Here is a 19,393-nt window from a genome sequence, read left to right on the forward strand (position 1 = left end):
ATTGACTATGATTGGAGGTTTGAAGGCATCATCACTGGTAGACTGGCCGTGGTTTGCGCAATTGAAAGATGTTACTTATCTTCAGGTGGGGTTGGATTTACTCTATCTACCTACATGTAGTTTAGACAGGCCCAGCCAGCCGATTACGTCTACAGAATCCTACGAGCAGCCTCCTATTCCGCTCAAATCATTAGCCATCTCGCATTTCAAAGACGTTGCAATCCTTTGGGGCGGTGGAAATGTCAGTCATAGCGACATATATGACCAGAACTACAGAACATTCCCAAACGCATTTTTTAGTCATGATCAAGATTGTCACTGCAAGCTGGGCAACAAAGTGAGGCTAATCAGGTTTACTGATTGATTTGATACAACCGATGGATGCTGCAGATAAATACATCGAATCTATGCGTGATCGAGAGACCTCGAGAGACCTCTGCTCATCTCAACCCGAGGTATCACAAGAATCACACGAGTGCACGGCCCCGGAGGCGATACGCTCATGAGAAGTTAATCCGCGTCAATGTCAAATAGATATCTAGTGCGCCGCAACAGCAATCTTCTGGTCAGCAGCAACGGCACCGTCAAAGTGGTACAGAGGCTCTAGTCTGGCGCCCTTCTTCATGAGAATGTAACGCTTGAACCACCATGGCAAAGCTTTGGTGATCTGGTACTTGGCGTGGACCCGAGTGGGCACGGCGAAGACGTAATCTAATTCTTCAAGCGTGCGCTGCTTTGTCTCTGGTACGAATAGGAAGATAAGGACCAAAGCGGTAAGATTGAGGCCGGCGTAGAAGGCGAAAGCGCCGACGGGGTGGAACACCTGGAGGATACGTGGGAATGAGATGGAGAGGACGGCGGCCCAGAAGAGGCAAGTAGCGACAGCCCAGGACATGCCGACTTCACGGTGAGAGAGTGGAAAGACCTCAGCGGAGTATGTGAATGGCACGGGACCTTCACCTGGGGAGTAGAAGGCGGCGAAGAGGAAGATGAAGAAGGCGATGAGGCCAAGATGGGCTCGTTCTTGTTCTGGGATGATGAAGCACAGTCCGGCCGCAAGCAAAGTCCACGCCATGTTTGGGAAGGTGAAAAGAAGGAGAGCGCGGCGACCCCAGGTATCAATGGTCCAGACAGCGGGCCAAGCAAAGACGAAGTTGACGAGACCGAATCCGAAGGAGGCGAGTAGGGCAGTCAGGTTGTCGGCACCAGCGTTCACGAAGACAGTCGATGAGTAGAAAGCGATAATGTTGATACCGCACATCTGTTGAGCCAACATGACGGTGAAGGATGCGCCAGTTGCACGTCTGACGCGGGGAATTGTGAAGAGTTCGATGAAGCGGGTGATGTAGTTGCTCTTGCCGATGATATCAGCCTCCTCTTGAATTTGAGCGTGGATGTAGTAAAGATCACGAGCCGCCTGGAGAGGAGTGTTTCGGAGACGGCAGAGCGATCGGAAAGCGTTGGAGTAGCGGCCCTTCTTGATGTACCATCGAGGTGACTCTGGGCAGAAGTATACACCGACGAGTAGAGGAAGTGCGGGAAGCATGGCAGATCCCAACTGTAGACGCCATGCGATGGCCCCGACGTTGTAGACTGCCAAATTGGCGCAGAAGCCGAGGAAGATACCGAAAGCGGTCCACATTTGCCAACTCATGACCAATCCACCTCGAATCGCCGCTGGACAGTTCTCCGCAGCGTAGATTGGGACTGTCGAAGCCTTGGCACCCATACCGACACCGAGGAGGAGACGAGTGACGAAGAGTTGAGGCCATGTTTGCGTGAAAGCGGAGCCGATCACGGAAAGGAAGCAGAAGATGGCAGCGAAGAAGATGGTTCCACGACGACCGAAGAAGGCATTGAGAGGGTCAGAGGCCCAGCAGCCGCTAGAATTCCGAATCAGCTTGTGAAAACATCACTCCACCACGCCTGTAGAATGTATGCTTACATGAAAGCAGAGCCAATGTAGGGACCCGAATTTACAACACCGACAATCCAGGAATTTCTAGCGTAATCGACACCAGATACAGCGCCAGTCGCGGGGACGGTATTGGGAACATTGAAGTCGACGGGCCACGACAGGTTGGCGCCGTTCGAACCAGTCTGATCCCAACCCTGTACAGCGGCACCAATAGAGCAAAGGATGACGGTAAAGTAAAGCGCGCCCGGTTGGCGCCATTTGTGAAGGACTTCGTTGCGAAGCGCGTCGCGTTCGACGTCGTCCAACTCGGGAATTTGCTCGAAAGCGGGGGGATCCTGTGCCACTAAAGCACCTTTCTTCAAGAGAGGGATCATGTCTTGCATGCCCGCCTCTTGGGCAAATTGCTCGACATTGTAAAACAGAGTATCTCGAGGAATGCCAGCCAGAGGGTTCTGAATTCTGTGTGATTGAAGATCAGGCTGAGTTCAATTTGGGGAGGAGGTGGGTGGGGGTGGGTTGTTTTGAAAGCGGGGAAGGAAACTAACCTAGCAGTAACGTTGCGATTCAAGCTCACGGAGTGTTGACGAGAGCCGTGTCCACCGACATTTTTTTCTTCATATTGATCAGGGCTACTATCAAGTCAGCGTTTGATAGCCTCATCCTGGGATCATTGGGGTGAATTTACCTTTGGTCGAGGTGCGCCAAGTCGCCCTTCTCGTTGTACTCCGCCATGGTGTAATGACGATCAAGCCGGTACGATTGACTTCAGAGACGACAAAAATTGTGAGGAAGGAAGAGGAAGGGAGGAAGGAACGAAGATGGAGATGACCTTAGTGCCGATGGACTGGAGTGAAGAAAGAAAACGACGGGGAAAGGTCGGGGGGCTGAGTTAGATATGTATGCAAACGGGTCGTTACGCCGGGTGACTTCTGGAATGCTTGAGCCCATTATCGCCATAGCCATTTTACAAGACAACCTTGCCATTCACCACACCCAATGTTCTAATCGCGCAGAAGGAGTGACAGGGTCAAAGGCTAATGTTGATCTTGCAAGCATTAGGCACTTTTCGCCCAGGATTATTAAAGGGTGGTTGCATAAGCTTGTCGACAATTGGTTAGAGCAACTGTTGGCGATTGTGCCGGCAAATTCGCCGACGAAGGTCCTTTTGAACCCTTTTTTCTGGGGAAGTCAGAGTTTATTTTTGCCTGTCTCGAACACGTCCCGTTGAGAGAATTGCACCGTTGCAATATAAACTTGTACCCACCGTCAAGCAAGACGCCTGAAGGTAGGTAGGTATTCTCCTGGCCCGTCTGCCTGCATGCCAAGAGATGCAGGACGCAGCTCGCAAGTGGATCTTCACTGGGAAAGGCAAGAGGGGTGCGACCTGCATGCTACCGATATTCCTACATGCAGTCCTCACTCAATCGACGCCTGGAACGAACAGATCCGGTAAAAGAGGGGAAGTTGTGAGACTTCACTCCAGCTCTCTTCTCCAATCCCCACAGTTTTATTGGGTCCCAGCGAACACTGTTCACGAGCCATGTGGCACGGAGCATTGTTTGAGTGGATCTCTTTTGAAAGGCGTGAACAATCATGTGATTTTATCAGATCCACTTGTATAGCCTAGCCTTGCCCAGCCGAATACCTTATTAGCCGTCACTGTTCCTCAGCCTTCTCCGCATCTCTCAACCTCGGCGTATCCGAAGCACATGACTACCTTGGGGACTGTAGCATTGTCGTCCTTACTTGAACGTTGACCGCAAGCGACCATTGTCTCACATGTTCTGTCATAATGTCTGTCATGTGTCTTAATGAAAACCGTTTCCGTGCGAAACAACACAACACAACACAACAAATCTCGTATCCCAACTGCCAAGTGGCAACTGGGTAAAGTGGTAGAAGTGGCTGGCGGTTGGCGCACGGGCCAAAGAGCGGCTCCAAAATCCCCTAGCGACTAGCGAGAATAAGGTAAGTGCCCATACTGTAGGTCGAGGCCCTGAGACTGAGCGTGAAATCTGAGGAGAAAGTCTGGGGAAGGGTAAAGTCAATGATAGAAAAGGGTAAAGTACAGAAGCGTGCAGGGAATAAAGTAAAAATTAGGGGTCCTTGCTTCTACCCGCCACCAGTTCACTCCTTCTACATTAGGGGGTTTCAGACTAGGGAGTCAACCACAATTTGACTCCACCGTGTATACACTGCATTAGCTGTTTTCCCTGTATATTCGCGTGAGGACCCCACCTGATTTTCAATAGATCCATATAGCTATGAGGCCTTAGTAAGCATAGCCTTCTCCGCAGAATAGTGACTTTGATAAATGCCTCCATTTGCTAGCCACGCAGCCATACAATTGTTAGCAACTCAGCTAAAAAAAGCTTGGTCCCGGGGGTGTTTGCGCTTGACAGCTAGACACCCCTATTTGGACTCAAATAGGGCCCCCGTGGGGGCTACTGCTAATAATGCCTCCCCCTCTAGGGGGGCTCGTCCTCGAGCTCCGAAGACAGTGCAAAAATCGCAATATCCCGGGGACTCTTCCCCGATTGAAGATCTACGATTTTAAGGACAACATGCCCTGTGCTCCGGGGTTCACTCCCCCGAAGACTCCTAAATGCCCGCTCATTGCGGAGCTTCAAATTGCCTCTGGGGCTTTTGTCTACGGGGCTACCAAGTGAAAGGCCTTTGACGCGATCGGTGGCCTGGGTGGCCTGGGAGGCCTGGGAGGCGATGGTCTGGAGATCCTAATTTAAGTGGTCTGGTCTATAGCTGATAGACGGGGTAGTAACGACAGGGTAACCTTTAAAAGACCTCCTAAATCGCAGGATCCATTAGCGTAATTTAGTGTATATACGTCTCTTAGCATGTCTAGATACCCTCGAGAGCTTGCATTAGCAATTCAATGTAGACACTGAATTGGCTGTCTGACGGCTCTAAAATGTATAGAGTTTACCGCTAAATTAGAGCCTTAAGACAGCTAATTCAGTGTGTGCAGGATGTAGATTCCCTAGTCTGAAACCCCCTATTGACCATTCGAGACTTTAGCCTGTGACTGGAAATAGAGAAAAAGAGAAAGAAAAGAAAACATCATCGCGCTGATGAATGTACGGTCATCCTATGCACATCTAGTCCTAGTACTCGTACAATCCAGAAGTGAGTTCTTTGATAGAGCGAGGACACCAATAAATCCTTCCACTTAGCCGAATATCGGTTAATCTATTGGTGTCCTCACTCTATCAAAGAACTCACTTCTGGATTATACGAGTAGTGTAGCGTGTTCCCATACGAGTACAAGATGCGTGGAACAAGGCATTGGGCAGGAAAGGCTTTTTACATTAACGATAATCTAAACTTTCCGGCAATTCTCCACGTACTCTGACTCGCGTGGCGGTTTCACTATGCGATGAAACCGCAGTGCCTAATTAATCTAACACCTGGCTTTCTTCACTTCAATCAAGTTACCAACGCCATCTAGGACCTAACGCCATCTCATTTAAGGATCGATTGCGACAGTGCTGACCTGAATAACAGCAACGGAACGCGCCAGACGCCAGTAAGAAATAAAGTAGGTATCCTCCTCGGCAAACATTACTCTAGCCACGCTGGCCACCTAGCGACCGCTCGTGTACTTTCAACTCGCTGCGACGACCTGATAGGGTGTAATAACACAGTAACGGTGATCACAATACGAGTAGGTATTTTATGCAGCCATCATTCGACACCAGGGAATATCTATGCGTGAGACCCAACCATGTGCTGTTATTCCCACCCGGTAAGCCTAAAAGGGCGCCATCCACGTATCTGGGGGTTCTAGCCGCCTTCTGGAACCTCGCTTGCATCAATTTGAGCCACGAAATAAACCCGGGCTACCTCTGTTGGTCTAAGATCCAGACACGAATATGCGGAACGTGACTTGATGGGCCTTCAAGGGCGTAGGGCGTAGGCTAACCACCCAGCGAACACCTGATCGATCCTGTCCTTTCATCATTCACGAGGCTCTTCGAGGATACATGCGCGTCCCTGGCAACGCATTTCTTTGAGAGCCTCAGCTTTAGCACGGGGGCTGACTGATCTCTCGAAACACCTCTTCCCCTACATAACCAACCATGCTTTCGCAGTCCACGTCGGTGGTGCAGAAGTCCTCGCGGTAACGACTCGCTATGCGGCAAGGTTGCTTTAGCACGGCTTATCTGATTTCAATCCGTCAATCCTGTACTATTGCCTGCCTTATTTGATTGCTTTTGCTACGTTTTCCATCCAGAGCGTGTAGATGAAGACTACAGCTTCACCATTGGCGTGTATGCGATCCATCGAACGCCATAGACTACAGATATTTCCTCCATCGCAGCTGTAGCGGGACGAGTATCACGGGTAAAACACTCACAGCCTCTCCAAGCCCAGCATACTGAGGAGACAAACGGACATGGATAAAGGCGCCAGCAGCAAATAAAATGGCAACGACATTATAGACTGCGGCCCAAGTGAAGTTGAAGACCATCTGGCGACAAGAGTCTCGGGAGAGGTCTATAAGCACGAGAATCCCCAACAGAGAAGGTCGGATGAGGACAGCGTCCCCTGCGATCCACGCAGTGCCGGGACCACTTTTCATATGCACGCCAACACTGGCCTGAGAAAGAGCGGCCGCGTCATTGACTCCGTCGCCACAGAAAAGAACGGTGTTATTGTCAGCTTGCATGAGCTCCTTGACGTACTGCTGCTTCTCTCGGGGCGTACACTTGGCCCTGATAACTTCATGAGAAATCCCCAGCTTGAGGGCCACCTTCTGCACTGCACCAATCTCATCGCCGCTTATGATTGACACGGCTATGCCTCGCTCGACCAAGCTAGCAACGACAGTACTCGCTTCCTCGCGGAGAGTAGCTTCCAGTCCGAAAACGGCGATAAGCCGATCTCCTTGAGTAGCACACAAGACTGTGAGATTTTGGGAGAGAAGGGACCGTACAGGCAATTGGTCTTCTACCCCCAGCCATCGAGCATTCCCAATGCGCACAATACGTCCGTCATACGTACCTTCAATGCCTTTACCGACTACTGGTGTGACATGAGTGACAGTAGCAGGCTCAACGCCTGCGGCTTTGAGGTGCTTGGACACCGCCAACGATACTGGATGATCTGACTGGTTCGTCAGAGCGACCACGATAGCAGCCCCCAAGTTTTGAGTCTCGGAGCAATATTCATCGCTCACTACCGATAAGCAACCTTGCGTCAGAGTGCCTGTCTTATCAAATACAACATGGGTCACGCCTCTAGCCGCCCTCATCACTTCCGCCGATCTGAAGACCACACCATGCTTTGCTCCAACCCCACTCGCAATGACGAGGACCATGGGCACAGCGAAGGCCACGGCGCATGGACAGCACACGACAAGTACCGAGATGGCATAGGGTATGGCCTTCAAGATGGCCGAACCGGCTGACTCTTCTTGTATTGTTATACCTACCGCGAACCAAACAACTAGAGTCAACATGGCAAGCGTCGCACTGGCCGGCACTATCCACCTCGCAACCTCATCGGCCGTGTGCTGAGCTTTGGTCTTTGAATGTGTCACCTCCTCAACCATCCCCGCAATCTCGTCAATTGTATTGCTTCCCGGTAGTCGAGTGACCCGGACCAGGACAGCATCACCAAGATTGACGGACCCTGCGATGACGGACGAACCAGCCGTTTTTTCCACCAAACTTGCCTCTCCAGTCAGCACGGATTCGTCGAATTCGGATACTCCAGAGACAATTGTACCGTCCGTCGCAACGGGACAGCTAGGCTTTACTCTGAACGTATCGCCAAGTTGCAGCAGACGGACATCAACATCCAATTCCTTGTCAATAGAGGAGTCGGAGATATCGACGAGAAGAGCGGACCGTGTCTGCAATGATTTTATAGAGCCGATTCTGAACGCTCTATGGCAAGCGAAGTCACTCATCAATCGTCCCATCATTATGAAGGTTATTAGCAGGGCGCTGGTTTCGAAGTAGATGCCGGACACAAGACGAGTGCCCTTTACCTCGCATATGAAAGACGCTACGGAGAATCCATACGTAATAGACGTGCTCAAGACGACCAACAAATCGAGATCGACAACTCGGTTCACGATCAAGCTTCGAAGAGCTCTCGGATAGAAGGGCCCGGCAACGACGACCTGAACGACAGTCGCTAATGCAAGGCACACTGCCCCGTATGCAATCACGTGCTTTGGGAGCGGCGCCCATGCGAGGACCAGTATTGGGATAGTGAAGATCCAGGACAAGGCCGTGGTGAAAGCTGTTGCTCGAATTTCTGTGGGTACCTCATCATGAGATTTTGGAAGAGCTAAGCTGACCGGACCATCCAAATCTGTGTTCAAGGCCTTCAGAAGCTGTCGGGCACCTATAATTTCTGCGTCATACTTTATAGAAAAGGTATGTCTATTCACTTGCGTCACATCCTTGACCCCAACAGGCAGCATAGCATCTGCTCCAAAGGCCCCGCAAATGCCCGATACCACAACATCCAGCTCCTGCCACCCATCTCCGGTCCTCTGGCAGGCACGCCCGCTTGCACTTTTCACGGAATCGATGACATCGCGAACCGAAGACTTGGCGAGATCGAGGTCGAATTCCGCCTGCAGAAGGATAGTGTTCATTTGCAGATTGTGCACCGCCGGCAATGACTCGAACGCTTTGGAAATCTTGCTTGTGCAGCCTGGACAGTTGGATCCTTGGAACTTGAGGATCACGTGCTCCGTGTACGCGGAACCTTCTTCGACATCGTCAAGCACATATTTCCGCAGTGTCCCTGATCTGTGAGCTGCGCGGATGGGTCTATTTGATTCATGGCCGGTAACGTGGTGTGAATCCAACGGCTTCTCGATGATGCCGGTATGGCACGTCCCCTCGTCTTGTCTTTGTTGCTCGCTGCAGCAGTCACCTCCGGCACACGGGCTGGTTGTTGAGATGTGCGAAACATCACCATCGCTGGATCCATCTTTGCTACTGGGAAAAAGCGACATGTCTTCCACAAACAATCGCAACCGTTTTCGCCTCTTGCTATCCTCGTCCAAGTTAATCGAAAGAAAAAAAGAAAATACGGACTTGATCTTTCTGTCCAAGAAAAGGAGATCGTCGGTCGCGACAGAGTAGTCATCACAGGGTAGGAGGCCACTTTGATCCTATTATTCATTTCCGCAAGAGCGCCTAAAACAACGTCCAAGAAGGCTCGGATCGCCGTGGCCTGCAGGAACCCGTCATACGTCCAAGCGTCAAGTGCATTATGCACAATAGAGGCTCCAGACTGGCATTAGCCGCAATGCGCACCGAGCACCGTACGTTGGATGCGTCTCTGGCACATGCATGCAGAGCGTCGCTTAGGCGGATGGACTGTATCAGTATTACGTACGAGTGCCCGGATCTGTCTCGATCTCATATGACTTGCAGGAGCCCTTCTCCGTACTAGTACCTACGAGTGCATCATCGCGTCACAAAGTGAGCCGATCACGATATCAAGTATTGCATGCCCATCGACCATCTTACCGCCTACCGTCTCACCAACCTACCAAGCGACCAATCAGGAGAGCAACAGAACGGAGTTAGCGGACCAGTTCTACCAATTTCTCCCACTATAGATACACATCTACCCACATCAACTCTTCGCCACGGCACTCGGGCTCGTGTCTCGATCAACCGCCGACCATAAGCGTCGCGAGAAAGAACAAAGGAAAGAAGAGCATCCCCAACCACACAACCAACCATTCCCATTCCCATTCCCATCTCCTTCTCCGCACCCCCCCCCCCAACTCTTCCCCACCTCCCCACCCCGATCCGTAGTAACGACGCAAAGCCCCACCTCAGTGTCTAGGTACATACAAACGCCCTATGCCGTAGGCGAATAGCCGACCATCTACCAAGCACCGCGAGATCCAGGGATTACAGCACCCACATTACGTCGTACGCGGTTGTTCCCACACCAGGATCAAGATCCTTGCATCCCGTATGTATATATGTATGTACAAGTAAAGGCCCATGAATTAAATTCATGGAGTTGGATTTTTCATTTTTCTAAGTCAAATGGAGTTGGATTTTTCTAAGTTAAATGGAATTTTAGCCCTAGCCCTAAGTCAAATCGAACTCTAATCGCTTACTATGCGTTTTTAACCTACTTCCACCACTATAAAATTAATTTAATCTATATAGTATATAGATATATATATATAGAGAGAGGCGCGCTAAGGTCTAATTAGAAAGGTATATCGAGTATAAAGGATTAAAATAGAGAAAGGCCATATTCTTATAGCAAGAAGTATCGAAATATCGGAAAAAAATGAAGATAACATACTAATTAGTGATATGAATCCCATATTATCTCCTATCGCAGTAAAATCTTTCGAATAATAAAATAGCTATTAGAGTAAGATATCGGATAATTTCAATTTATTTAAATATATATCGTTCGATATTTCTTCTATAGAGGCTTAATTAACTATAATTATTATAGTAGATTCTTCTCTTATAACGTTATTATAGTTTCTTCTCTTACTTCTTAATTTAATAGAGATAATAAATTAAGTTATAGTAGTATTCTCCGCTTATTAAGTAATAATTTAATATAAAACCGTGAAGAGTATATAACGTGGGATCTTGAAGAGCTAAGCTATGTTTTTAATAATAATAATCTTATTATCGCTTAATTTCTCCGTAGTATTCTCCGCATTTATCTATTATAATTTCTTTTTTTACTTCTTCTCTTATAGAGTATTAAATTAAGTAGCTAGCTAAGTAGCTAATTAAGTAAATAACTAATATAATATAAGATCTTAAAGAGCTAAGCCGTATTCTTAACGATAGTAGCCTTATTACTACTTAGTTTCTCCGTAGTATTCTCTATAGTATTCTTCGCAGTATTCTTCATAATATTCTCTATAGTATTCTCCGCATTTATTTATTATAATTTCTTCTTTTACTTTTTAATATAGTAAGGATAATAAGCTAAGTTATAGTAATATTCTTTACTTACTAAATAATAATTTAATATAAAACCGTAGAGAGTATATAACGTGAGATCTTAAAGAGCTAAGCCGTATTCTTAATGTTAGAAGCCTTATTATTACTTTATTTCTTCGTAGTATTCTTCGTAGTATTCTCCGTAGTATTCTCCGTAGTATTCTTCGTAGTATTCTTCGTATTTATCTATTATAATTTCTCCTCTTATTTCTTAATATAGTAGAGATAATAGACTAAATTATAATAGTATTCTTCGCTTATTAAGTAATAATTTAATATAAAATCGTAGAGAGTATATAACGTAGAATCTTAGAGAGCTAAGTCGTATTTTTAATGATAATAATTTTATTACCGCTTAGTTTCTTCGTAGTATTCTCCGTATTTATCTACTATATTAACTTCTCTTATACTAGCTAAATAGATTAATATAAGATTATAAAGAGTAGGTCTATTATATTATTACTGCTAATAACTATCTTTATAATATTCTTCGTATTCGCCTATTATATATCCTCCTCTTATTTAATTAAGTGCGAAGATATTAACGCGTTTATAAGTAGTAGTAGATATCTATTAGACTCGCTTACGGCCTCGATTATTAATAATAGCAAATTTGTTAAGGGGTGGCTTAAGGGTATTAATAAGAGCTCTAAGAGATAAGTAAAAGGAATATATATATCTAAATTGAACGCGTTTAATATAACTACAATATTTAAATATTAGTTTAATTTATTTATCGCTGACTTAAGAGGAGTATATAGAAGAGGATATATTCATTTAGACTCTTTTTAAAAATCTTTTAACGCGTTTATAAGTAATAGTAGATAGCTATTAAGCTCGCTTACGGCCTCAATTATTAATAATAGCGAATTTATCGAGGGGTGGCCTAGCTCTAAGAGGCGGATAAAAGGGGTATATATATCTAAAACGTTAAGTAACCTTTAGGCGAGAGATATCGAAGACGATTATATTTATATTAATGAAATTAATAGAATTAATAGAATTAATAGAATAGTAAAAGAATAATAAATAGGTGAAAGAATTATTATTCGATTCTGGATACGTCTAATGTGACTACTATAACTATTATATTTGAATATTTATTTAATTCATTAATAGTAAGTTAAACTTTATAATTTTTATAGCGTTAGAAAGCGTAAAGCGAGCTTTATAATTTGAGAAATTATAAAGTAACTATATATATCGCAAGCTAAGTACTTTAAAGTGTAAAACTTCTATATATAAATTTTTGATAAGAGAAGCGCGGAAGGATTATTAGGCTAACTCAGCCGGTCTAATCAAAGAGCGTAGCGAATCTAAATTAATAATTGGCTACATATATAAATTCAAGGTTTCCAAGCTCAGCCCTACCTTATTCTGTTATATATACTAATGTATATATGTATATAGACACGACCGATCCCGGACGAACGACAGGCGACGCAAGGGCAAAACAGAGGCGCGCATGTTCAATCGCCGGGCTTGCGGCAAACGGCCGCGATGGGTTGGCTTGGACGCTTATAGGAACGTAACGTATGTACGTATATACGAACGAACGAACGGACGAACGAACGAACGAACGAACGAACGAACGAACAAACGAACGAACAGAAGATACTCGTGCGATATATATTCAACTCGGAAAAGAAGGGGAAGGGGAAGAAAGTCTGAGCGCTGGGAGGTGGGGCGGGGGTGCGTACGGTGTTGAGAGGGTAATACCTAGGTAGATAATGGAATTGAAAAGAGAGTGGAAGAAAGAAATAAGGGGGGGGAGAGATCGCGAATGCGGTATTGGGATGTGACCAGATTGATTCATATCTACTACATACGCTCATCTCAATCGCACGAACCGGTCCAGTGAACGGAATTCCTCTCTCCCCACGCCCTCACCAGACCCGCATACTACACACAAATCTTCCGCCGACAATCGAAATCACTTGCGACCCAAAGCACCCTATCTGCCGCTTCATTCGACACCGTGCTCCTCCTCCTACTACCGCTGCTGCATCGCTCCGCCCTCAGCTTCTCTCGGATCCTGGAGCCTCCGCTTTGCCGAAAGCCCTATCCTGCTACATCCCCCCTAGACGCCATCTTTCCAATCTTCTCCGCTCGTTGACTCAAGGACTCCGTCCTTTCCGCAGCCTCCATCGGCCCCGCTTTGCTACCCGTCGTGTCGAGATCGCTGTTATAGCGAGGCGTCGCTTGCGATGTACGGATAAGGAATCCGCGTCATGGCCCTCAATCGTCCCGGCCGCGAAGCGCCTGTCGACCTTCTTAGCCAAATTTGTTGAGCCGGCAGATGGAAAGTTTCCAACCTTGGCAATGATGCCCCGTTCATCGCCGCCCTCATAACCTTCATCCGGCACCAGGACGCGGTAGCTTAAGCTCGGCAGACCATCAACCCCTGCCGACCCCGACGCCGGAGCCCGAAACGGGCAAGGGAAGCGCGCGACGCATCTGCGACAGGCGGAGTCGCCGTTGCGCCACAGCCACGTGCAGCCGGTGCAGGAAAGGTCGGCGCATGGGGATCGAGCCCGAGTGTGTGAGAGGTTGTTCTCGGTGTGGAAGCCGTCGCTGCAGAGGCGGCAGATTTGCAAACCTGAAGTCGACCGGTCGTGGTGATTGTGATCGGCTCCGGTAGAGATTGGGGGGATGCTGATGTTTGGCGAGAGCCATGTATCGTGGAAGGCGGGCATGGTCGCTGCGATTGTGATTGTGGTAGTGGTGGAGATTGTGAGTGCAGTCTGGCGCGATTGGTTGTCAGTGGGAGGGAGTGCCTCTGTGAGCGGCTGAAGATGGTTGGTGAGGTTGTTTAAGCATAAGGGAGACATGTAGCACGAAGAAGACAATGACAGTGTCAGCGAAACACAAAGCAGCGGAAAAAAGCCCTTTGTCTTTGTGGCCAGTGAGAAAGTGACACTATTAAGGAGAAAGGTCCCCGGTTCAACAAAGACAGTTGCTCAGGGATGTCAGCACAATGTCTCAAGTTCATGGTACACGCCTGGACCGGTTTAGGCACTCCAGGATAACAACTTCCCAACCTGTAATACTATTCGCGGTGGTAGCGGCTTTGTCGTCATGTGCCGAGTCTCTTGAATCCCTCGTACCAATCACCTAGTAAAGCCTCGAATTTACTTCTCGGCTTCTCAGACTTCGCACCTTCCACGCTCGATCACATCTATCGCGCGTGCCCAGATGCAGCGGGGTCTAGTTCGGCATTCCACTTCCAGCCCATTTTGACAGCCTTTCTTGGCCACAGTATCGCTGGAAGCCATTCAGGTGGGAGAATTTGACGTATGAATTCGACCAGATGAGCGCCTCGACCTTCTAACCACCACTGCCCGTTGCTGGTATGAAGAAGGACGGCGTAGTGAGCGAGAATCGTCACCGCCATAGGCTTTTTCTTTTCTAGCTGGGTGATATACGACGCTTGAACCACGACCAGCCAAGTGAACACGAGGCCGGGTTGGTCCCTTACGACCGTGTGTATGTCAAAGATCTTTTTAAGGCTTTGAATCGTTGACCGGTAAATGTCTCTGGTGCTTGGATCAAGCGTCTCTTTCTCATTCGTGTCGAACAGCTTTTCAAAAGCAACACTCGCGTCTTCGGAGAGCGGGGATGTCGTAGGGTTCCAACCGCAATCGATGAGTGCTCCCAAACTCCCCTGCGCGATCCATTCTTGGGCGCTTTGAACGACGGTCGTCACACCACGTATGAGTGTAAAGACACTCAATATGTCATTCACCGGGTCGGAGGGCATTCCAAATTTCCCACTGTGGGGTGATACGAAAGATAGCACTGAAACTATGCCGGACATTGCAAATTGTGCTCGACAGTTGTGTCGGGTGACCTCGTTGAGAGCGGGTATTGACGTTGCGAGGGCAAGATTCCAATGGTGGAGCGCTGCTCTCTCGTACAGGTGGCGCTTTGTAGGATTAACATACCAGAGGTTCACCGTTGATATGGCAAGCAAAGCGTGCAAAAGACATCCGTGGGACTTGGCTTCTCTTGGAACGGCGATTTGCCAGATCTGCCGATTCGATGGTATACTGGATAGAGGGAAGCACGTACTAGTCGTATAGTGATGCAACAGTTCCAGGTCAAGGAGGCCGGGAACAGATACGGGCTTCGGAGTAATTTGGCCATTGATCCCACCAAACGGAGCACAGAAACTGGTCAAAGACGGGCCCGGTGACGGGCGCGAGGACGTAAGGACTGACTCAATAGGATGAGGAAAAACTACATCGTCGCTCGGAGCTGAGGCTGATATAGAGCCAAGTTCAGACGGCGTGTTAACGGGCTTTGAGTCAAGAAACCTACATCGCAAATGTAGGCGCACACATTTACCACAGGCGGGCAGCTTCTCGTCGCACTAGACGAAACCAATCAGTCGAAGATCGAACGCATATCAATAGTCAGTTGGCTTTAGCAAGAGATGGGACCAAAAGTCATGAACAGAGAGAAACTCCAAAAACTCCTCTTTTGCGGACAGGCGGAGTATCCAAAAAGGGAACAGTCAAAGAGGCATCGAACCCTCAAACATTGACAAGTTCAAATCAACGGTTTCTCTGTGCTATCGAACGCTCAAATTGTAGTAAATCATTCTTCATTAGCAAAGTCCTTGTGAGGGATGAAGCCCAAAGTCGAAGTGAAAATATAAATACCCAGCCCTTCAGATCGCAAGTGTTCTCCGAATATTTGATTGCCGGTTGAACAACGAGACTCGAAAACAGTGGCGTGCCAAGAGTACCCCAGTTCATGACTTTTGATCCATCCTCTTACCAGCCTTTGTCCTGAGTTGAAAGACATTCAGATGCAACAATGCAGAGACGAGAGCAGTCTATGAAATACAGCGACGTACCTTCACTCATCTCGCTTTGCACCAGGCGCAGCCATGTCGAGTCTTATTATGTAGACGCCGCGATGGCATCACGAGCGAATTATCCGAGCAATCGGACGTCAAGTCATGATACGCGCGTCAGACGACCAATTGACGCGGATGTTGTTCTCGGGGAGATAGACTGGAACGTCTCAAGTAATCTGACCGCTCGAGTAGGTAGTCCATTGGTGGGCGGTAAGTAGATATGAGATGGGTGTACGGGGAATTGGAGTGGAAAAGTGTTTGTTGTGTCATTCGGGAAAGGAGAAGTAGGGAAGAACATCAGTTCGGGCCCTTGCGGGCCTTCGTTTCGACCTGTCCTGACAACATTATGAGAATAAGGAGAAGAGGTTACCGTGCATGACTACCTAGTACTGCATAGCAATAATAGCCAAAAATAGATGAACATACAATTCGCTCAACCTTGGGGAGGGTTGAGAGCCGAAACCATAATCTCCTTCGAGTATGGTGTACGAGAGATGCTAACCCGATCGCTCCTCCAGATATATCTAAGTACTTTCACTCACCGAGGCAACCTTCTTCTTCACCAGGCTGCTCCTTACAATCCACCTGCCCTCTACAGTAAGACACTTTCACTCCGCAACGCTTTAGTACACTCGTTCCATCAGTCAGAGCAATCTCTTACTCCTTGACTTAAGACAATCTCTATCGCTATGGCGAACATCACGGTCAATGGTCCCAACAGGCCCCGACACACAAGTATTCAAGTACTACCCTGTCCGTGGCCGCAGCCACAATATTTACGATCCTATTCCTCTCCACCACCATGGTCCACCTCTAACAAATCGTACGGACACGAACTTGAATCATAATTCCTCTGCTCATAGGAGGCCTCTGTATATACCCAACAAATCAATTGCACAGTAGGAAGGCTGACCAGCATTGCAGTCGAATGGATCGAATACATCGGCCGCGCAATCTCAGCCCACCAGACGCCGAACTGGACACTGGGCGCTTATATGACTTCTAGTCAGCATATCATTGGCCATCACAAGGGTCCAAAATCCCCCCGTCACAATGAACCTGAAGCTTCTGATACTTGTTACGTCCACTACGTCAGCTTTCGGGCCTCTCGTAAGGTGACACAGAGTAGACGCCATCAGGGTTCCAAAGAGCGCGTGGCTGGAGACCTAAAAGCCCTGTCGCTCTTGATCTTCGTCACGGCTAGTTCGCCTTCTGCACTTGCCATCTAGGTTGTTATGTCGTAATAGTGGGACCCAAGTAACGTACTGGGCGTGGGTGAGCTTCGCACGGTGTGAATTTTCTCGGCGTGACTCTGAGCTTTCAGCCGCGGCCCAGCACTGGATTAGATGTGCACTATGCATTAAGAGCGATGATAGCGTACAGAGCGATCAAAACAACTCCATCGAGCCTAACTTGGTGTCAGTCCGGACGAGCGCAAACAAGAACACTAAGAGGCTACCAATTGGACTTCCCTGTACATCTCATATACTTCAAGACCAAATTTGAGATGGCAAGGCTGACGACCTGGAATCTATCAAAGAGTAGAGTCATCTTATCATCGTGTCGAATCCAGCAGATAATAACAGCAAGCGGCAGGATCCCTAGCAGTAATTGTATGCTGCTGTTAATGTAATGGCAAAGCTAGTTGGTATCTAATCCTTAGCGGCGAGGATAAGGAGTGAGAGTTGTAGTCTAGTAACGGTAAGAGGATAAGACGAATAAAGTCTTGCGTTAAGACTGTCTTTGGGGTAAGCCCATCAATACTGTCCACGGCGAAGGTGGTATTGAATCCCAGGCAGACTGTGATAATAATGAGTGTGGACGCCAGAGCTGGCTGCGATATCTTTGGTAGAGGGTTCTCTTGAGCACGTCTTATAAGCACGTTCTCTCCAGTCGCACCTCCTGCGGACGCTGCCATCATCGCGCCGATTTGTGCTATGCCTTTCTCTGCGTCGCCATAGTGGGCTTTAACTCTCCGTAGCTCTACCCTCAGATGCTGTGCGCTGAATATTAACGAATGCGTTTTGTAGCAGGGAAAGCAGAGGCAGAGATAAGACAGCAGTAGGAGTTTGGCTTCCCCTCGGGAGAATTTTGCGATGACATCCTGGCTGTTGCCGAGCGTGCGAAAGTCTCCATGGCGGTGAGTAATAGGAGTGCTGCGACGCTGAATGCGACCAAAGAATCGCTGACGAAGAATGGGTTGAAGCAATGCTCGATCGGATTCATGCCTCCGAATAAGAATCCAATGCCCACCATAAGCACACTGTTGGAGATGACCGCGCTGATTATGGAGGTTTGCACAATCGCTATTTGATGTTTGATCAGAGCGATGATGAGGATGACCAGCTGGGCAGCATTACTTCAAACCGTGTATTTAGCATGCATCCTCACGATCGTGGACTGTACATACCCCAGGGTACTCACATTCAGCATTCTTTCATGGCCTCCTCTCCTTAACACTAGCTCTTCCGTAACCGCGTCAAGTACCTGGCCTAGAGGTATGATAGCGACGAATCTGACAGCAAAGGTGATGACAGGACTTTGACCCGTGTTTTTCACGGCAAACCCGGCAGGCACCGCGAATATGAGGACGATGTTGATCCATGATGCGAATACTATAGCTCTCAACCCGCCCCAAACGGCGTATTTTTCCTTCTCTTTCGTCTGAACATCGCGTGTGCTCTATTCGTCCTTTCCTCGTACTAGTACAGTGTCGAGCGCCATTGCGCGCGTAAGCACGTTGGCCCTGCTAGCGTCATCGTCCTCGAATCGTATATGAATTTCTATCCCGGGATCTCTATCCACAGAGCTATCAGCACGAGTCGTAGTCGAAGTCGCAGATGGCTGGGGACTCATCACATTGTATCGGACATGTGGCCACACCTTCAGTTTGTGCTTTTGCAAAAAATTGGGTGTTTTCGACGCATTGCAAGATCTTCACAGATTATAATTAGCTCGTTATGAACCTCGACCGAACTCCTCCGCATGCAGACCCACGGTCACGGCATTTGAGGTGCATCTGCAGGGCTCATCCATTCATCTTGAGTTCTTGTCCACTTCCACAACTCCAAATATGTCGATTGAGGAAGCTCAAGATGATACTCTTTGATGCGGTTGTTAGCCGTCCAGATCAGGTTCACGCCTAAGAATAGTTCCGTTCTCCGGCTCTTTCCGGTCAAGGGTCCGGGCTCCACCAAAACAATCTCGGCGCCATAGGTAGCCACAACAATAATCTCGCGCTCACTTTCATCTCTATTGATTTCCAAGTCCTGGTCTATGAAAAGAACCTCACATTCTGCGAGACTGTCTAGACACGACATTAAGAGACTTTTTGTACTTTTTGTACTTTTTGTACTTTTTGTTCTACATCTTGCAAATTTGCCCGTTCGTTCTGCGCTAGAATTCCCATCAATGTCATGAGCACTCTTCACAGTCGACATGTACGCGCTCGTATCTTTCTCTCCTCTGAACTCGAGACAAAAAGGTTTAGGTACTCTATTTCTATATCTATTTTTCGCCTTCAAAAGTAGCTCGGAAATCAAGGGTTGGATATTGAGGGGATTTTCAACTTCAATGTAAACAGTAGGACTGGGTTTGGCCTATCGGACTCCAACTTCAAGCACACGG

At 47.9% G+C, this 19,393-nt stretch overlaps 6 protein-coding genes across 6 annotated transcripts; all 6 read right to left on the reverse strand.

Annotated features, from left to right (window-relative positions):
• Positions 1-538: 538 nt before the first annotated feature.
• Positions 539-2,650, reverse strand: HO173_010892 (uncharacterized protein; the record flags this gene model as incomplete). Its single annotated transcript, XM_037312777.1, has 4 exons — positions 539-1,883; positions 1,946-2,377; positions 2,464-2,547; positions 2,604-2,650. The coding sequence occupies 4 exons, from the start codon at positions 2,648-2,650 to the stop codon at positions 539-541; spliced, it is 1,908 nt and encodes a 635-aa protein (XP_037160209.1).
• Positions 2,651-6,233: 3,583 nt separating this feature from the next.
• Positions 6,234-8,915, reverse strand: HO173_010893 (uncharacterized protein; the record flags this gene model as incomplete). Its single annotated transcript, XM_037312778.1, has 1 exon — positions 6,234-8,915. The coding sequence occupies one exon, from the start codon at positions 8,913-8,915 to the stop codon at positions 6,234-6,236; it is 2,682 nt and encodes an 893-aa protein (XP_037160210.1).
• A 4,104-nt stretch (positions 8,916-13,019) lies between these two features.
• HO173_010894 (uncharacterized protein) lies at positions 13,020-13,982 on the reverse strand (the record flags this gene model as incomplete). Its single annotated transcript, XM_037312779.1, has 2 exons — positions 13,020-13,646; positions 13,944-13,982. The coding sequence occupies 2 exons, from the start codon at positions 13,980-13,982 to the stop codon at positions 13,020-13,022; spliced, it is 666 nt and encodes a 221-aa protein (XP_037160211.1).
• Positions 13,983-14,080: 98 nt separating this feature from the next.
• Positions 14,081-15,662, reverse strand: HO173_010895 (uncharacterized protein; the record flags this gene model as incomplete). The annotated part of the gene is made up of 2 exons (XM_037312780.1): positions 14,081-15,274; positions 15,567-15,662. The coding sequence occupies 2 exons, from the start codon at positions 15,660-15,662 to the stop codon at positions 14,081-14,083; spliced, it is 1,290 nt and encodes a 429-aa protein (XP_037160212.1).
• A 2,114-nt stretch (positions 15,663-17,776) lies between these two features.
• Positions 17,777-18,199, reverse strand: HO173_010896 (uncharacterized protein; the record flags this gene model as incomplete). Its single annotated transcript, XM_037312781.1, has 2 exons — positions 17,777-18,125; positions 18,177-18,199. 2 exons carry the CDS (start codon positions 18,197-18,199, stop codon positions 17,777-17,779), a joined length of 372 nt encoding a protein of 123 aa, XP_037160213.1.
• Positions 18,200-18,765: 566 nt separating this feature from the next.
• Positions 18,766-19,086, reverse strand: HO173_010897 (uncharacterized protein; the record flags this gene model as incomplete). Its single annotated transcript, XM_037312782.1, has 1 exon — positions 18,766-19,086. The coding sequence occupies one exon, from the start codon at positions 19,084-19,086 to the stop codon at positions 18,766-18,768; it is 321 nt and encodes a 106-aa protein (XP_037160214.1).
• Positions 19,087-19,393: the final 307 nt, after the last annotated feature.

Source organism: Letharia columbiana (assembly GCF_014066305.1).
Source record: "Letharia columbiana isolate WasteWater2 chromosome Unknown Sc0000054_s0, whole genome shotgun sequence".
In the NCBI taxonomy this organism is placed as follows: domain Eukaryota; kingdom Fungi; phylum Ascomycota; class Lecanoromycetes; order Lecanorales; family Parmeliaceae; genus Letharia; species Letharia columbiana.